The sequence below is a fragment of the Balaenoptera acutorostrata genome, chromosome 20 (assembly GCF_949987535.1).
Source record: "Balaenoptera acutorostrata chromosome 20, mBalAcu1.1, whole genome shotgun sequence".
Taxonomy (NCBI): domain Eukaryota; kingdom Metazoa; phylum Chordata; class Mammalia; order Artiodactyla; family Balaenopteridae; genus Balaenoptera; species Balaenoptera acutorostrata.
In genome coordinates this window covers 8094213-8107275 of record NC_080083.1, presented here as the reverse complement: position 1 = coordinate 8107275, position 13063 = coordinate 8094213, and the positions used below count along the sequence as shown (strand labels likewise).

At 52.3% G+C, this 13063-nt stretch overlaps 1 protein-coding gene across 1 annotated transcript in view; it reads right to left on the bottom strand.

Annotated features, from left to right (window-relative positions):
• PIK3R6 (phosphoinositide-3-kinase regulatory subunit 6) overlaps positions 1-13063 on the bottom strand; it is a 47912-nt gene that overhangs the window by 6912 nt on the left and 27937 nt on the right. The window contains exons 9-17 of the mRNA XM_057536298.1: positions 12716-12881; positions 10506-10592; positions 6977-7400; positions 6588-6666; positions 5808-5930; positions 3040-3150; positions 1729-1819; positions 1354-1424; positions 774-864 (exon numbers count right to left, since the gene is read on the bottom strand). Coding sequence (XP_057392281.1) covers positions 774-864; positions 1354-1424; positions 1729-1819; positions 3040-3150; positions 5808-5930; positions 6588-6666; positions 6977-7400; positions 10506-10592; positions 12716-12881 — 1243 coding nt within the window. The remainder of the gene's footprint in view (positions 1-773; positions 865-1353; positions 1425-1728; positions 1820-3039; positions 3151-5807; positions 5931-6587; positions 6667-6976; positions 7401-10505; positions 10593-12715; positions 12882-13063) is intronic.

Genomic DNA, 13063 nt, shown 5'->3' with positions numbered 1-13063 from the left:
TTGACTTTCCTCACAGTGTATAATGTGTCAAAAATCATTATTGTGTGACCGCTGCCCGGCTTGACCCCTCCCTGCTGACGAAGGAGGGTTCTTAGAGATCCAAGAACAGTTCGGAGAGGACTGTGTGATGGAAAATTTGGAGGAGATTCAGGAGTTAGAGCGGGGGTGGGTGGGGTGGGAGTTTTGTAAAGGAAACAGAAGAAATCAAAGTTTAACAATAAGGGCTGACGCTACAGTTTACTACATGCACATACGTTAGTATCTTGTCTCTATTTTAGAAATGAACAAACAGGTAGAGAGGTCACAAGTAACCCGAGGTCACACAGATGGAAACGTGGCAAAGCTGGGCTTCGAAGCCTGCCCATCTGGTTCTAGAATCTGTGCTCCTGACCCACTGCTCTGTGACCGCCTCTTGTCTTAGAGCTGTTGCCAAAGTCACACGTCTCCTTCATGTACACGAGGCCAGGTACGCCCCTCCGCGTGGTCCCTCCACCTTCCAGCTCAGGCTCATCCGGCGGCAGAAGCATCACCCAGTGCTGCTCGATGGTGACCAGCCTGAAGGCCAGGCGGGTCCTCACCCGGGCAGCCTGGCGCCCAGCTCCGGGCCCAGCACGGGTAGGAGTTTGACCACGTTCCGTGATCCCAGGGACAGGGAGGGAGGCCTCCTTCCCCTGGCTCACCCTGTCTCCTCTCTCTCTGCCCTCTCTCCTCGCCGCCCCAGCTTTCCCGTGCGTGCCCTTCCCTCCCTCTGCTCTGCGTGCCCAGCTCCCCACCTTCAGTGTCACTGGCTGGAAGGGCCTTCAGGACCAGCCCAGCGGCCCGCAGGGAGACGGTGACCTCTCGGGTGCGGTGGCTGAGCAGGGCCTGGGGAGGGGGATGCAGGGACGGAAGGGGGTCCTCAGGACGAGGTTCACAACGCCACGTCACCAGCCCGCTTCTGTCCCCTCCCCCATCCCCCGCTTCCCGCCCCTGCCCTGAGTGTTGGCCGTGTCACTAATGTCCAGTGAGGAGCCAGAGGACGCAGGCTCAGAACACTCAGCCCAGGGAGCCCTTCAGCCTTCCAGACCAAGGACTACGCCCCCATACATCGGGTCAGCTAGCGAGGAGGGTATTTTTGAGCAAGGGGACGGTGCCTTGTTCCTTAGGTCAGATCGCCTCCTTGGCTGTGTGGAAGGCCAACTGTAACCCGCCCATCCCTGCAAAACTCCCTGGAGGCTGGGAAGCTCTGGGGGCAGCCACGAGAAAAGGGCAGAAGTTTCCTCTGGCTCTATCTGCTCCCCCTGACGCCCCTGACATCTGCTTCCCTCCAGCTGTGCCTCTGGGCCACCTGCTGACCACGCCACACACACTGACCTTCTGGTAGCAGATGGAGAGCTCAGCCCCTGGGCCCTCGGCCACGCCCCTCCTCCTGGGTGAAAGACTATCTGCAGGGAGCGAGAAGAGGCTGAACGAAGGCGGGAGGTCCCCGTCCCTCCCGCCCTGGCTCCCCACCTCACTGAGGTGGAGCTGAAGCTGCATCTGTCCCGGGATGGAAAGGCAGCACCTCGGGGGGGCCAGGCTGCCCTTCAGTCTGGGCGGGCTTGGAGGGGGCAAAGCACCCCGGTATTCAGCACAGGTGGGACGGGGGTTGGGGGGAACCATTAGGTGAGAGGTGGGAGGACTTTCTGGAAGTGGGGCTTGAGGAGCTGAGTCAGGGTAAGCTTTGGGAAAGGGGAGACAGATGCTCACCTCTGGGGAACTTGGAGTCTTGGATCTTGACTTTGAGCTCTGTGAGGAAGATGTCCTCTGCAGGGTCTTGGCTCAGGTCACTGAAGAAGATCTGGAGGGAGGCGGGGAGGAGGGAGGTTGAAGGAGGCCGTCCCCAGCAGAGGCAGCTCCCCCGTAACCCCCGCAGCCCGGGATGCGGGGTTTTAATCCAAGTGCCCTCAAATCTTCCCTGTGCCGACTTCCTTGCCCTTATCTTCCCCTATCTTTTAATTTATTTTTCCACTCATTTGAATTCTCACAGAAACCCTGTGGTGAAGATTACTATTCCTATTTTAAATGGTTGCCCCACCTCCTACATTGCACGTGCCTTCCAGAAAGGAGAAAGGCTTGTGCCAATTGAGACGGCCCCACCTTTCTTTCTTTTTTTTTTTTAATATTTCTTTCTGTCTTTATTTAGGCTGCGCTGGGTCTTAGTTGTGGCACGCGGGATCTTTAGTTGCGGCCTGCGACTCTTAGTTGCGGCCTGCGAACTCTTGGTTGTGGCATGTGTGTGGGATCTAGTCCCCTGATCAGGGATCGAACCTGGGCCCCCTGCATTGGGAGCGTGGAGTCTTAACCACTGGACCACCAGGGAAGTCCCTATTCCCATTTTAAAGATGGGGAAAATGAATGTTAGAGAGGTAGAGGTACCCACGATCACACAGTGAGCAGATGGAGGGACCAGGAGGCAAAGCCATGAACTTATTACCACCTCACCATTGGCTCTAACTTTACACCCACTGCACCCAGCCAGTCCCACACTGACCCGATCTTTGGTTTACACACACACACACACTTTATTGTGTTAATAGCAGGAGAGTCAAAGATAAACAAAGGACAGTCTCTTATCTCAGGGGACTCAGAGTCTTGGTGGGGAGGGACAGGCATCTGCAGGTATATGACAAAGTGGCAGTGAGGTGTCAGAGGGATGCCCAGGGCATCACAGGGGCACCCAGGAGAAGCACCCAATCGGGCTGAGAGGAGCAGAGGTGAGGGCAGTTTTGCTGTAGGGCGTGAGGGTTGGCAAGGATGAAAGGGAGGATGTGAGGTAAGGGAGAGAACCTTCCACATGAAGAAGACCTGCTTCTGCTTGAACGTGAGGCCTTAGGAGTTAATAATTATCTGACTCATCCAGAGAGTAAGAAGAGAAAGTTAACAACCAAGAATGTCTGGATGAGTTTATGACTTGCATCCTGGCCCCCTGTTTCCCTGGAGCCAGGGTATTTAGGTTGTGGGGTCCTGGGGTCCAGCAGGCTGCCATGGTCTCCTTGGAGCCCCAGGTGGGAAGCTTACCTTGACTGCGTAGATCTGGAAATAGATGGGTTGGGTGCCCATGCGAACATAGTAGGTGATGGCATCCAGGATGAAGGGGTCTACGGTCTGGGATGTGTCCAGGGAGAGAGGCTGTGAGTGAGGGAGAGGTACTGTCTTCAGCCAGCTTCCTCCATCCTACTGTGGGAGCTGCCACTTTCTTTCTTCTTTTTTTTTTTTTGTCCATGCTGCATGGCTTGCAGGATCTTAGTTCCCCGACCAGGGACTGAACCCGAGCTCTAGCACTGAAAGTGCCGAGTCCTAACCACTGGACTACCAGGGAATTCCCACCACTTTCTTAACAGAGAAACTCCAAAGCCCCCATGTGCCCTCTGTGATACACTAACCCAGCTGGTCCTTCAACAGTCCAAGCCTTTCCCACCACCCAATTTCTGCTCCTAATCAAAAGATGCCTGTCTAAATCCCCATCTCAGGGACTCGGATTCATTTCAATCACACACAGACATGTTGGGCAGCTCTGTGTATAAGGCACTGTGCTGGGTGCTTGGGGTAGACAAGATGCTTGAGAATGTAAATAATGATGAGAGAGACTGGAGTGGGTTCTAGTTTGCATTAGCTACTCACTAGCCAGGTAACCTTGGGCATGAGAGCTGGAACCAGATGATCTGATGTCTCTTTGAGTTCTTGTGGCATCTGAATATATTAATACATGAGCTAATGTTTACATGCTATTGGGAAATGACTAGTGCCATGTCCTACAGGCCTTCCCCAACCCCATATGATTATAAAGCATAATGGGTTTTTCAGGTAAACAGAACGTCTATATAATGTCTGATAGTATCAGAGTTGGAAAGCAGCTCAGAGTATTTCACCCATATCCAATCTTACAATATCTCTTCTAACTTTCACATCTGGTCTATTGAAATCTTGTTCCTTTCAAAAAGCTCACACTGAGGAACTATGAACTTATCCTAATAGTGCTGCCATTGTTCACACTATTTCCATTTTCTTCATGTGGAACTGCTTTTGGAGTAAGTGTAAGGGCCACATAAATTGTTAATTATAAGGGGAAAGAGAGCAGGGGAAAATAAAAATCCTACATGTGTCTTGGCAGGGAAAAAAGCTACCAACAAAAGAGTATAAATGAGACCCTGCATCAGATGTTTCTCCTGTATCTTCCAGGTTTCGAGGAAAAGGTATTTTAATACCCAGCTAAACAGTCTTTCATATATAGGCAAAGACATTTTCAGATAAGTAATAATTCAGAAAAAATGCCTATCTCCAATATCTTTATTAGAATATAAGATATAAGAAGATGCCCTAATCAATCAGGCAATGAAGCAAAATGTGGCCAGTTAGAAAGTAATCATGTAAAAATCAATAACTTCCTTTTATACTAGCAGTAACTACTACCCAAATATAATGGGAGAAAAATCCACAACTATAAGAAAAAACTATCAAACATAAGGAATAAATTTAGCAGGAAATGGGTAAAATCTATATGATGAAAACTGTACAACTCTCCTGAGGGAGATACAAGAAGACTTTAATAAGCGAAGAGTTATACCTCACCCCCAGAGAGTGTAACATAATGTGCTAAAGATATTAATTCTCCAAATTTCAATCGAGATCCCAAGGGAATTAAAAATAAAACTTGACAAAGGGATTCTAAAATTTATCTGGAAAGATAAAGAAACAAGACTTTCTAAGTTTGGAAAGTTTTGAACGAGTAATGGGGTAGATGTACCGTGCCAGATATTAACATTAAAAAGTGCTAATTTATACAAAAATGAATAGATGAATCAGAAAGAATAGGTATCCAGAAATCAACTCAAGCACGTGTGACAATTTAGTAAATGATAAAAGTGGCATTTCAAATCGATGGGGCAAGACGGTTTACGCAATAAATAGCTTTAGGACAACTGGCTAAACACTTGGAAAAAATAAAATTACATACTAAAATTAATGGCAGATAGGTTATTTAAATGTAAAAATTGAGACCATAAGATTGTTAGAGAAACTATCAGTAAATATTTACTTGGAGTGGAGAAGGTCTTTCAAAGCATGGCTCCAAAGGCAAAAACCATAAAGGGTAAAAATATTGAAATCCTGTAAGTCAAAAAAACCACTCTGACAAAATTGATAGGCGAGTAAAAAAGTGGGGGAATATGTCTGCAGCACACATGACAGCAGAAAGGGAAGGTTTTTCAAATCAGTAAAAGATGAGCTCTCCTTGCCCCCCACCGCTGCCTGGGGTAGGGGATTGGCACTATGGCTTGTGGTTAAGAGAACATGCTCTGGAATCAAGCTGCCTGATTCCAAGCGGGACTCCTTCTGTTACTTTGGGCAAGTGACCTAATCTCTTTGTGCCTCAGCTGCTTGGTCTGTAAAATGGGGATGCAGTGGCAATAGCGCCTGTAGACAGACAAGAGTACCTGGTTGGTAGGGCTGCTGCGTATAAGTGCTTAGAACAGTGTCTGGCACATGGCAGTGCTCAGGAAGCATGAACTGTTGCAGTTGGAGAGAAAATAGCACAAGAAACTCACAAGAGAAGGCATATAATCGGCCTACACACTTAAGAATGTTTTACTTTATCTTCTCCATAGCGTTCCCGTAGGTGCCTGGTATGCGCTCCAAGTGAATTCCAGCCACTAGCTGGTTAGGGCTCCTCTTCTGTAGCCCTTCCTGCCTCACCCCTCATGGGGCTCCCTGGGCTGACTCCTGAGGTCAAGGGTCAAGAAAACACCCCCTACCCCTTCCCTCCCGCCCTCCTACCCTCGCTGCCCTACCATCTCTGCCAGCTTGCGGATGGCGGGGCACAGGGTGTTGACGACGCTCTCGTACCACGGGTCTGCGCGGCCCAGGAACGCAGCCAACTCTCCGAGCTCCGAATGCCTGGATGCTGTGGGCTTCTGGGGACAAAGGGACAAGGGGACAGGGCAGACCCGTCAGGCCCTCTCTGGCACTCTCTTCCTACCCGGAGGGTCCCCAGGTACCAGTCCCAGGCAAACTAGCTTTGGGAATGTGGCCAAATCACTCAACCCCTTGGGGCATCGATTTCTGCACCATGTGAAGACTTGTTTTACACCTGAGATGAAGCTGGAATCCCCTTCCCTGAGGATGCCTGCCAGGGACACTGAAAAATGATCATCAGCCTTAAAAGGGGAGAGACAAGTATTGCCTTGAATTTAATGCTCTCCAATCAGAAGCAGAGTGGGCAACAGAAATGAAAAATTGCCAGTGCGGCTTCATTCCCGGCCCCCCAGGAAGGGTGGTGTGTATGTGGGTGAGTGAGTGAGTGAGTGAGTGTGTGTGTGTGTGTGTGTGTGAGCCCCGTTTGAGAAGCTTGCCATTAATTCCATTAGAAAAGCAAAACGATGCTCCCAGTGAGAGAGCATCTCTCTCTGGCCACATGCAGCCCCCAGGGCCCACATCCGTGGCTTCTGGGACAGAAGGCCTCCAGGTCTCTCCCAGCACCACATCCTAAGGAAGAATGACCCCAGTTCCTGCTCCTGACACCTTCCACCTCTTCCCCCATGTCCCCCGCCCCCCCCCCCCCATCCAGCCACCTCAGGTGCCAGCACAGGGATGTAGTAGAGCTGCAGGCTGAGTCTGGGAGTGAGGCAGAACTTCTGGGTCTCTCGTTTCCTGGCAAGGGGGAGCAGAGCACAGGCATGAGGGCAGGTGTTTTGGCTTCAGACAGACTTGGTTCCACATCCTGGCTCTGTTATTTATTATCTCTTGACTCTGGGCAATTGACCTACTCTCTCTGAACCTCTGTTTTCTCATCTGTAGAATGGGTGCAGTAAAGCAGGAAGCCGGGTGCGAGGGCAGGGGGAGCACTGTGCACCATCCTCTGCCCTCCCACCCTGGCCTCGGTCTCCTGAGCTCCCCCGCCCCAACCCTTCCATCCTTCACCAGCACAGGCTGGGCCCACCTGGGCTCCTCGGGGCCCTACCTGAGGCTGTGGTAGGCCCGGGCCAGGCGCCCCAGCATCCGGTCATCCCCCAGCACCAGCACGTGGGCCGTGTGGAGCCGGGAGACCCCAGGCAGCAGCTCCCTATCCCCGCTGGGCCTGCCAATCCTCCGGTGCAGCCCCGGGGGCCCATCCCAGCTGCTGGGCATCAGGATGTCCGGGGGCCACACCCGCTTCTTGATGCCCCCTTTGCGCTGCAGCCCGGCTCGCTCCACCTCGGGGCTGCCGGGTGTGGGCGGCTCGTCGGCCCCCCAAGGAAGGTCCCGCTCGATGCCGCTGTCGGTGGACAGCACGGACGCCCGGGCCAACTCCCGGTCTGGCAGGAAGCCCTGCAGATCCAAGGCTTCCAAGTCTGCACTGAGGCGGAGCTGGGATCGCAGGCGCAGGAAGAGCACCAGTTCCTCCCCTGGGATGTGGAGACAAAGGGGACCGTCAGGGCGGAGAGGGGACGCGAGGCTGGCAGGGCCCCACCCTGGCAAGGCCGGTGGTTCCGTGTTTCCCACACACCGTTAGCTGAACAGAAGCCCCATGAGATGCTCCGTGAAGGAACAGAGGTTCTGTGGCCAACAGAGACTGAGAACCCCACACACTCCTGCCACAAGTGAACATCTTAAAGGCTCTGAGAGGTCCTGTAGCAAAGAAATCAGCTTAACGCAGCGCCTCCTGACTCTGGAGCCCTCTCCTCCACATTTGCTCATTAGCAACCTCCATCCTCCAGCTCCCCCCCACCCCCAGTTTCCCCCGGGACACAGATAACAGAGCATCAGCTCCTGGCTTTTCTGATCGACCTTCATTTCATTGCTCATGAGGAAACTGAGGCCCCCAGGGAACTGAGTCCGTCTAGGGTGACCCAGCACGTGAAAGGACGCGTGGGCCTTGAACCCGGTTCACCAGTTTGGCACTTCCCACCACAACCTGCCGCTCTATCTTCCCCCCTCCCTTGAGAAGAGCCAGGGGGACTGGGGGACAGACATCAGGGTGGAGGGGGAGTGTGGGCAAGTGGGCCTCTCTAGAAGGCCCCCTCCTGCTCCGGAAACCATAACTTTTTTGTGCCTGCCTCCTTCTTGGGGACATGTACTGTCTGTTGGCATCATCGTGGCATGTGGCACTTTCTAGACACATGTGGCCAGTGGCTAATGCACGGAGTGTTCTGACATAGAGAAAATGTATCCTCTTTTCAGATGCTGCAAACAACTCAGGGAACAAGGAGCACACACAGATACACAGGCGGACACAAAGACACAACACACACACAGACACACAAAGACACAACACAGACACACACAGACACACAAAGACACACAAAGACACAACACAGACACACACAGACACACAAAGACACAACACAGACGCACAAAGACACAACACAGACACACACAGACGCACAAAGACACAACACAGACACACACAGACACACAAAGACACAACACAGACACAAACAGACACACGAAGACACAACACAGACACACAGACGCACAAAGACACACACAGACGCACAAAGACACAACACACACACAGACACACAAAGACACAACACAGACACACAGACGCACAAAGACACAACACAGACACACAGATGCACAAAGATAGACACAGGCACACACAGATACACAGGCAGACACAAAGACACAACACAGACACACACAGACACACAAAGACACAACACAGACACACACAGACACACAAAGACACAACACAGACACACAGACACACACAGATACACAGGCGGACACAAAGACACAACACAGACACACACAGACACACAAAGACACAACACAGACATAGACGCACAAAGATACACACAGGCACACACAGAGACACAGACGCAGACATACACACAGATACACAGGCAGACACAAAGACACAACACAGACACACAGACGCACAAAGACACAACACAGACACACAGATGCACAAAGATAGACACAGGCACACACAGATACACAGGCAGACACAAAGACACAACACAGACACACACAGACACACACAGACACAACACAGACACACACAGACACACAAAGACACAACACAGACACACAGATGCACAAAGATAGACACAGGCACACACAGATACACAGGCAGACACAAAGACACAACACAGACACACAAAGACACAACACAGACACACACAGACACACAAAGACACAACACAGACACACACAGATACACAGGCAGACACAAAGACACAACACAGACACACACAGACACACAAAGACACAACACAGACACACAGACGCACAAAGACACAACACAGACACACACAGACGCACAAAGACACAACACAGACACACAGACGCACAAAGACACAACACAGACACACACAAACAAACAAAGACACAACACAGACACACAAAGACACAACACAGACACACAGACGCACAAAGACACAACACAGACACACAGATGCACAAAGATAGACACAGGCACACACAGATACACAGGCAGACACAAAGACACAACACAGACACACACAGACACACACAGACACAACACAGACACACACAGACGCACAAAGACACAACACAGACACACACAGACACACAAAGACACAACACAGACACACAGAGACACACAGATACACAGGCAGACACAAAGACACAACACAGACACACACAGACACACAAAGACACAACACAGACATACAGACGCACAAAGATAGACACAGGCACACACAGATACACAGGCAGACACAAAGACACAACACAGACACACAGATGCACAAAGATACACACAGGCACACACAGAGACACAGACGCAGACATACACACAGATACACAGGCAGACACAAAGACACAACACAGACACACACAGACGCACAAAGATACACACAGGCACACACAGAGACACAGGCAGACACAAAGACACAACACAGACACACAGACGCACAAAGATACACACAGGCACACACAGATACACAGGCAGACACAAAGACACAACACACACACACAGACACACAAAGGTAGACACAGGCACACACAGAGACTCAGACGCAAACATACACACAGAAGCACAATAAATATACATAGAGATAGACACACACAGTGCACACACAGAGCAAACATAAAGACACATACACAGACACACAAAGACACAACACAGACACACAGATGCACAAAGATAGACACAGGCACACACAGAGACACAGGCAGACACAAAGACACAACACAGACACACAGACGCACAAAGATAGACACAGGCACACACAGGTACACAGGCAGACACAAAGACACAACACAGACACACAGACGCACAAAGATAGACACAGGCACACACAGAGACACAGACGCATACACACAGATACACAATAAATATACATAGAGATAGACAAACACAGTGCACACAGACGCAAACATAAAGACACATACACAGACACACAAAGACACCTGCACACACACCGAGAGACATACAAACACACACAGATGCACAGACACACACACACACACACACACACACGCATACACCACTACTTCCAGCCCCCTCCCCCCGGAGGGGTCAAAGGCACTGCACTTACAGAGCTGCTCCTCATCGGTCCATAGGTGGAAGGTGATATGGGGGCTGGGCAGAGGGATGCTTGGCAGCCGGGCCTGGGGGCGGTCACCTGAAGGAAGGCGCAGGCTGTGGCCGCCACGGAGGAGAGGACTGTGGGATTCTTCTCTGCCCTCGCCCCACCCCCAGCTCCTGTGTGGGACCTATGGGGGTGGGTGGCAGAGACACTTGCCCTCCCATATCTGGCCCTGTCGAGTTCCTCTGCCTCTCTGCCACCACCAGCTCATCCAGGGCCTAACACCTGCCCAGGAATGCCTAGCGGCTCCCAGTTTCCTGCAAACTTCCTAGCTGGGCCTTTAGGACCCTTCAGAAGCCAGCTCACTGCATCATTCCCAACCTTTTTTCCCTCCCCCAGCCCCGCTGCAGCCATGCTGCCTTTCCCACTGTTCAGAGACATCCTGGCCACATGCAGACCAGGGGAAAAGCCTCCGTATTTCTCAGGGCCTCCTCCATGAGCCTGCACACAGTAGATGCTCAATTAATGTTTGCTCCTGGTGCTGAAAAGAGTCACGGCCAAGTACGAAGGGCAGCAGGAAGCCTGCATCCAGGGGAGAGACCAGGGCCAGCCAACCCCCCTCTCCTCCTTCCAGAAACCTTCCTGACACTCCAGCCCTGGAGTCATCCCCTCTCCAGACCTTATTGGCTGCCCACTGGGCACACCTAACATGTAGCCTTAGGATTTAACTTCCACATAGCACAGCTCCCTCCTGAACAAGGCTGCCAGCTTCCTTAGGGGAGAGCAACCCACGGTCACAGAACACTTACTACTGTTCTCACCACGCCCACAGTGCTATCATCTCACCAGGTCCTACCAGCAACCCTGGGGCACAGGTAATATTATCTTCACTATAGAGGAGGAGTCAGGGGCACAGAGAGGTTAAGTAACTGGCCTGAGGTCACACAGTAAGTGGCAGAGCCAGAATCTGAGCCCAGGCAGCCCGGCTACAGAGTCCATGCTTTTACCCATGACACGGTGCCCATAACCACTGTCCCATGCTGCCTCCCAGCAGCAGGGGCTCAACGTGGGTGCTGGCTGGCCATTAAGGTGCGCAGGGCAAGTCTGGGCGGGAGGCAGGTGCCTGGATGTGTCTGGGATGGTGGGGGCAGCCCAGACTGGTCTTGTCCTGCCCACGCAGATTTACTGCTGAGTTAGCAAGTGGTACCCAAGGAGAGCAAAGCCAGATTTGCCCCAGGGTTTGGCCCAGCTTTGGGAGGGGAGAGGCTTCATGAATAGACATTTCCATGTGGCAATCAGAGGCAGTGTAGAATATTAAAGCAAAATAAGAGGAGGTTAACAAGGAGGAAGTTTTAGTAGGTGCCCAACCTGCCTGCCTCACCCTGACTTCTGCAGTCTCCACCCCACCTGGGGCTGCCGAGGTCAAGCCCAGGGCGGGCTGGCACACTGGCCTCTGCCCATGGTTTCCAGTCCTCAGGCAAGTGCTGTGTACCTATGGGTGCACCGTGTGTTCGGGGCATGCAGGCTGACGAACTCCATGGGTGCTCTGAGCGGCCATGAAACAGGACACAAATCAGAACCGTCCTCCAATAGCCAGAAAATATATGTTCCAGACACTTCTCTGGAGTTTCTGCAACACACACGGGCTTGCTTCCCATCAGTGTATGGCATTGTCTTATAAAAATGCAAGCAGAAAGGAAGCGTTGGAATAAAAATCTGTGAGACCAGATGGAAGTGATGTGGACTCAGATGCTATTTTGGATGCCGTTTAGAGGATCCGTGGACCATTGGATCCCTTGGTTACTATAGTATAGTGGTTAAGAACTAGACAGCCTGGGTTTGAATCTCAGCTCTGCTACTTACTAATTGGGTGATCTTGGGCAAGATTTATAGCCTCTTTCTAACTCTGCTTTCTCACCTGCAAAATGGGGTTAACGCCTTCTACCTCATAAATAGTCTACTGTAAGGATTAATTGATTTAATATAGGTAAACTGCTGAGAACAGCAACTGCGGTATAGTAGGTGCCCAGTAGGTGTCAGCTGTTATCATGACCCTAATTACCCACCTTCTAATTAGCCCGGGACCTTCAAGCTCCTGGGAGCCGCTGTGTGTCCCACCCCGCTTCAGTCACGCGCGCGGACTCGGAGCAGGTACAGCGCTGGTCTCTGGCGCCCCCTGCAGGGTACCCGGACCGCAGCTCACCACGCCTGCCGCTTACCGCCGCAGCGCCCCCTGGCGGCCTCCGCCGGCCCCAGCAGCGAGCAGTAAATCTCCTCCAGCCTCTCCAGGTGGCCCTCCCGGCTCGGGCTGGGCTCGCTGGCCATCTGCTCCACGGCTGCCACCACGGCGTGGAAATAGCGCTCCAGGGCGCGGCGGGAGCTGGTCTGCCAGGGAGGAGCATCAGATCTTGAGTGCCGGCTCTGCACCCACCCACCCCTGCTCCAACGCCAAGCCTGCAGGTGCACGGACAGCCCAGTGGCACCTCCCCTCTGCCCGGGACTCTGGCAGGAGCTTCCCCATGAAGGCCTTCCCACGTCCAGGGCTCCGCTCCTGCCCTGCCATAGCT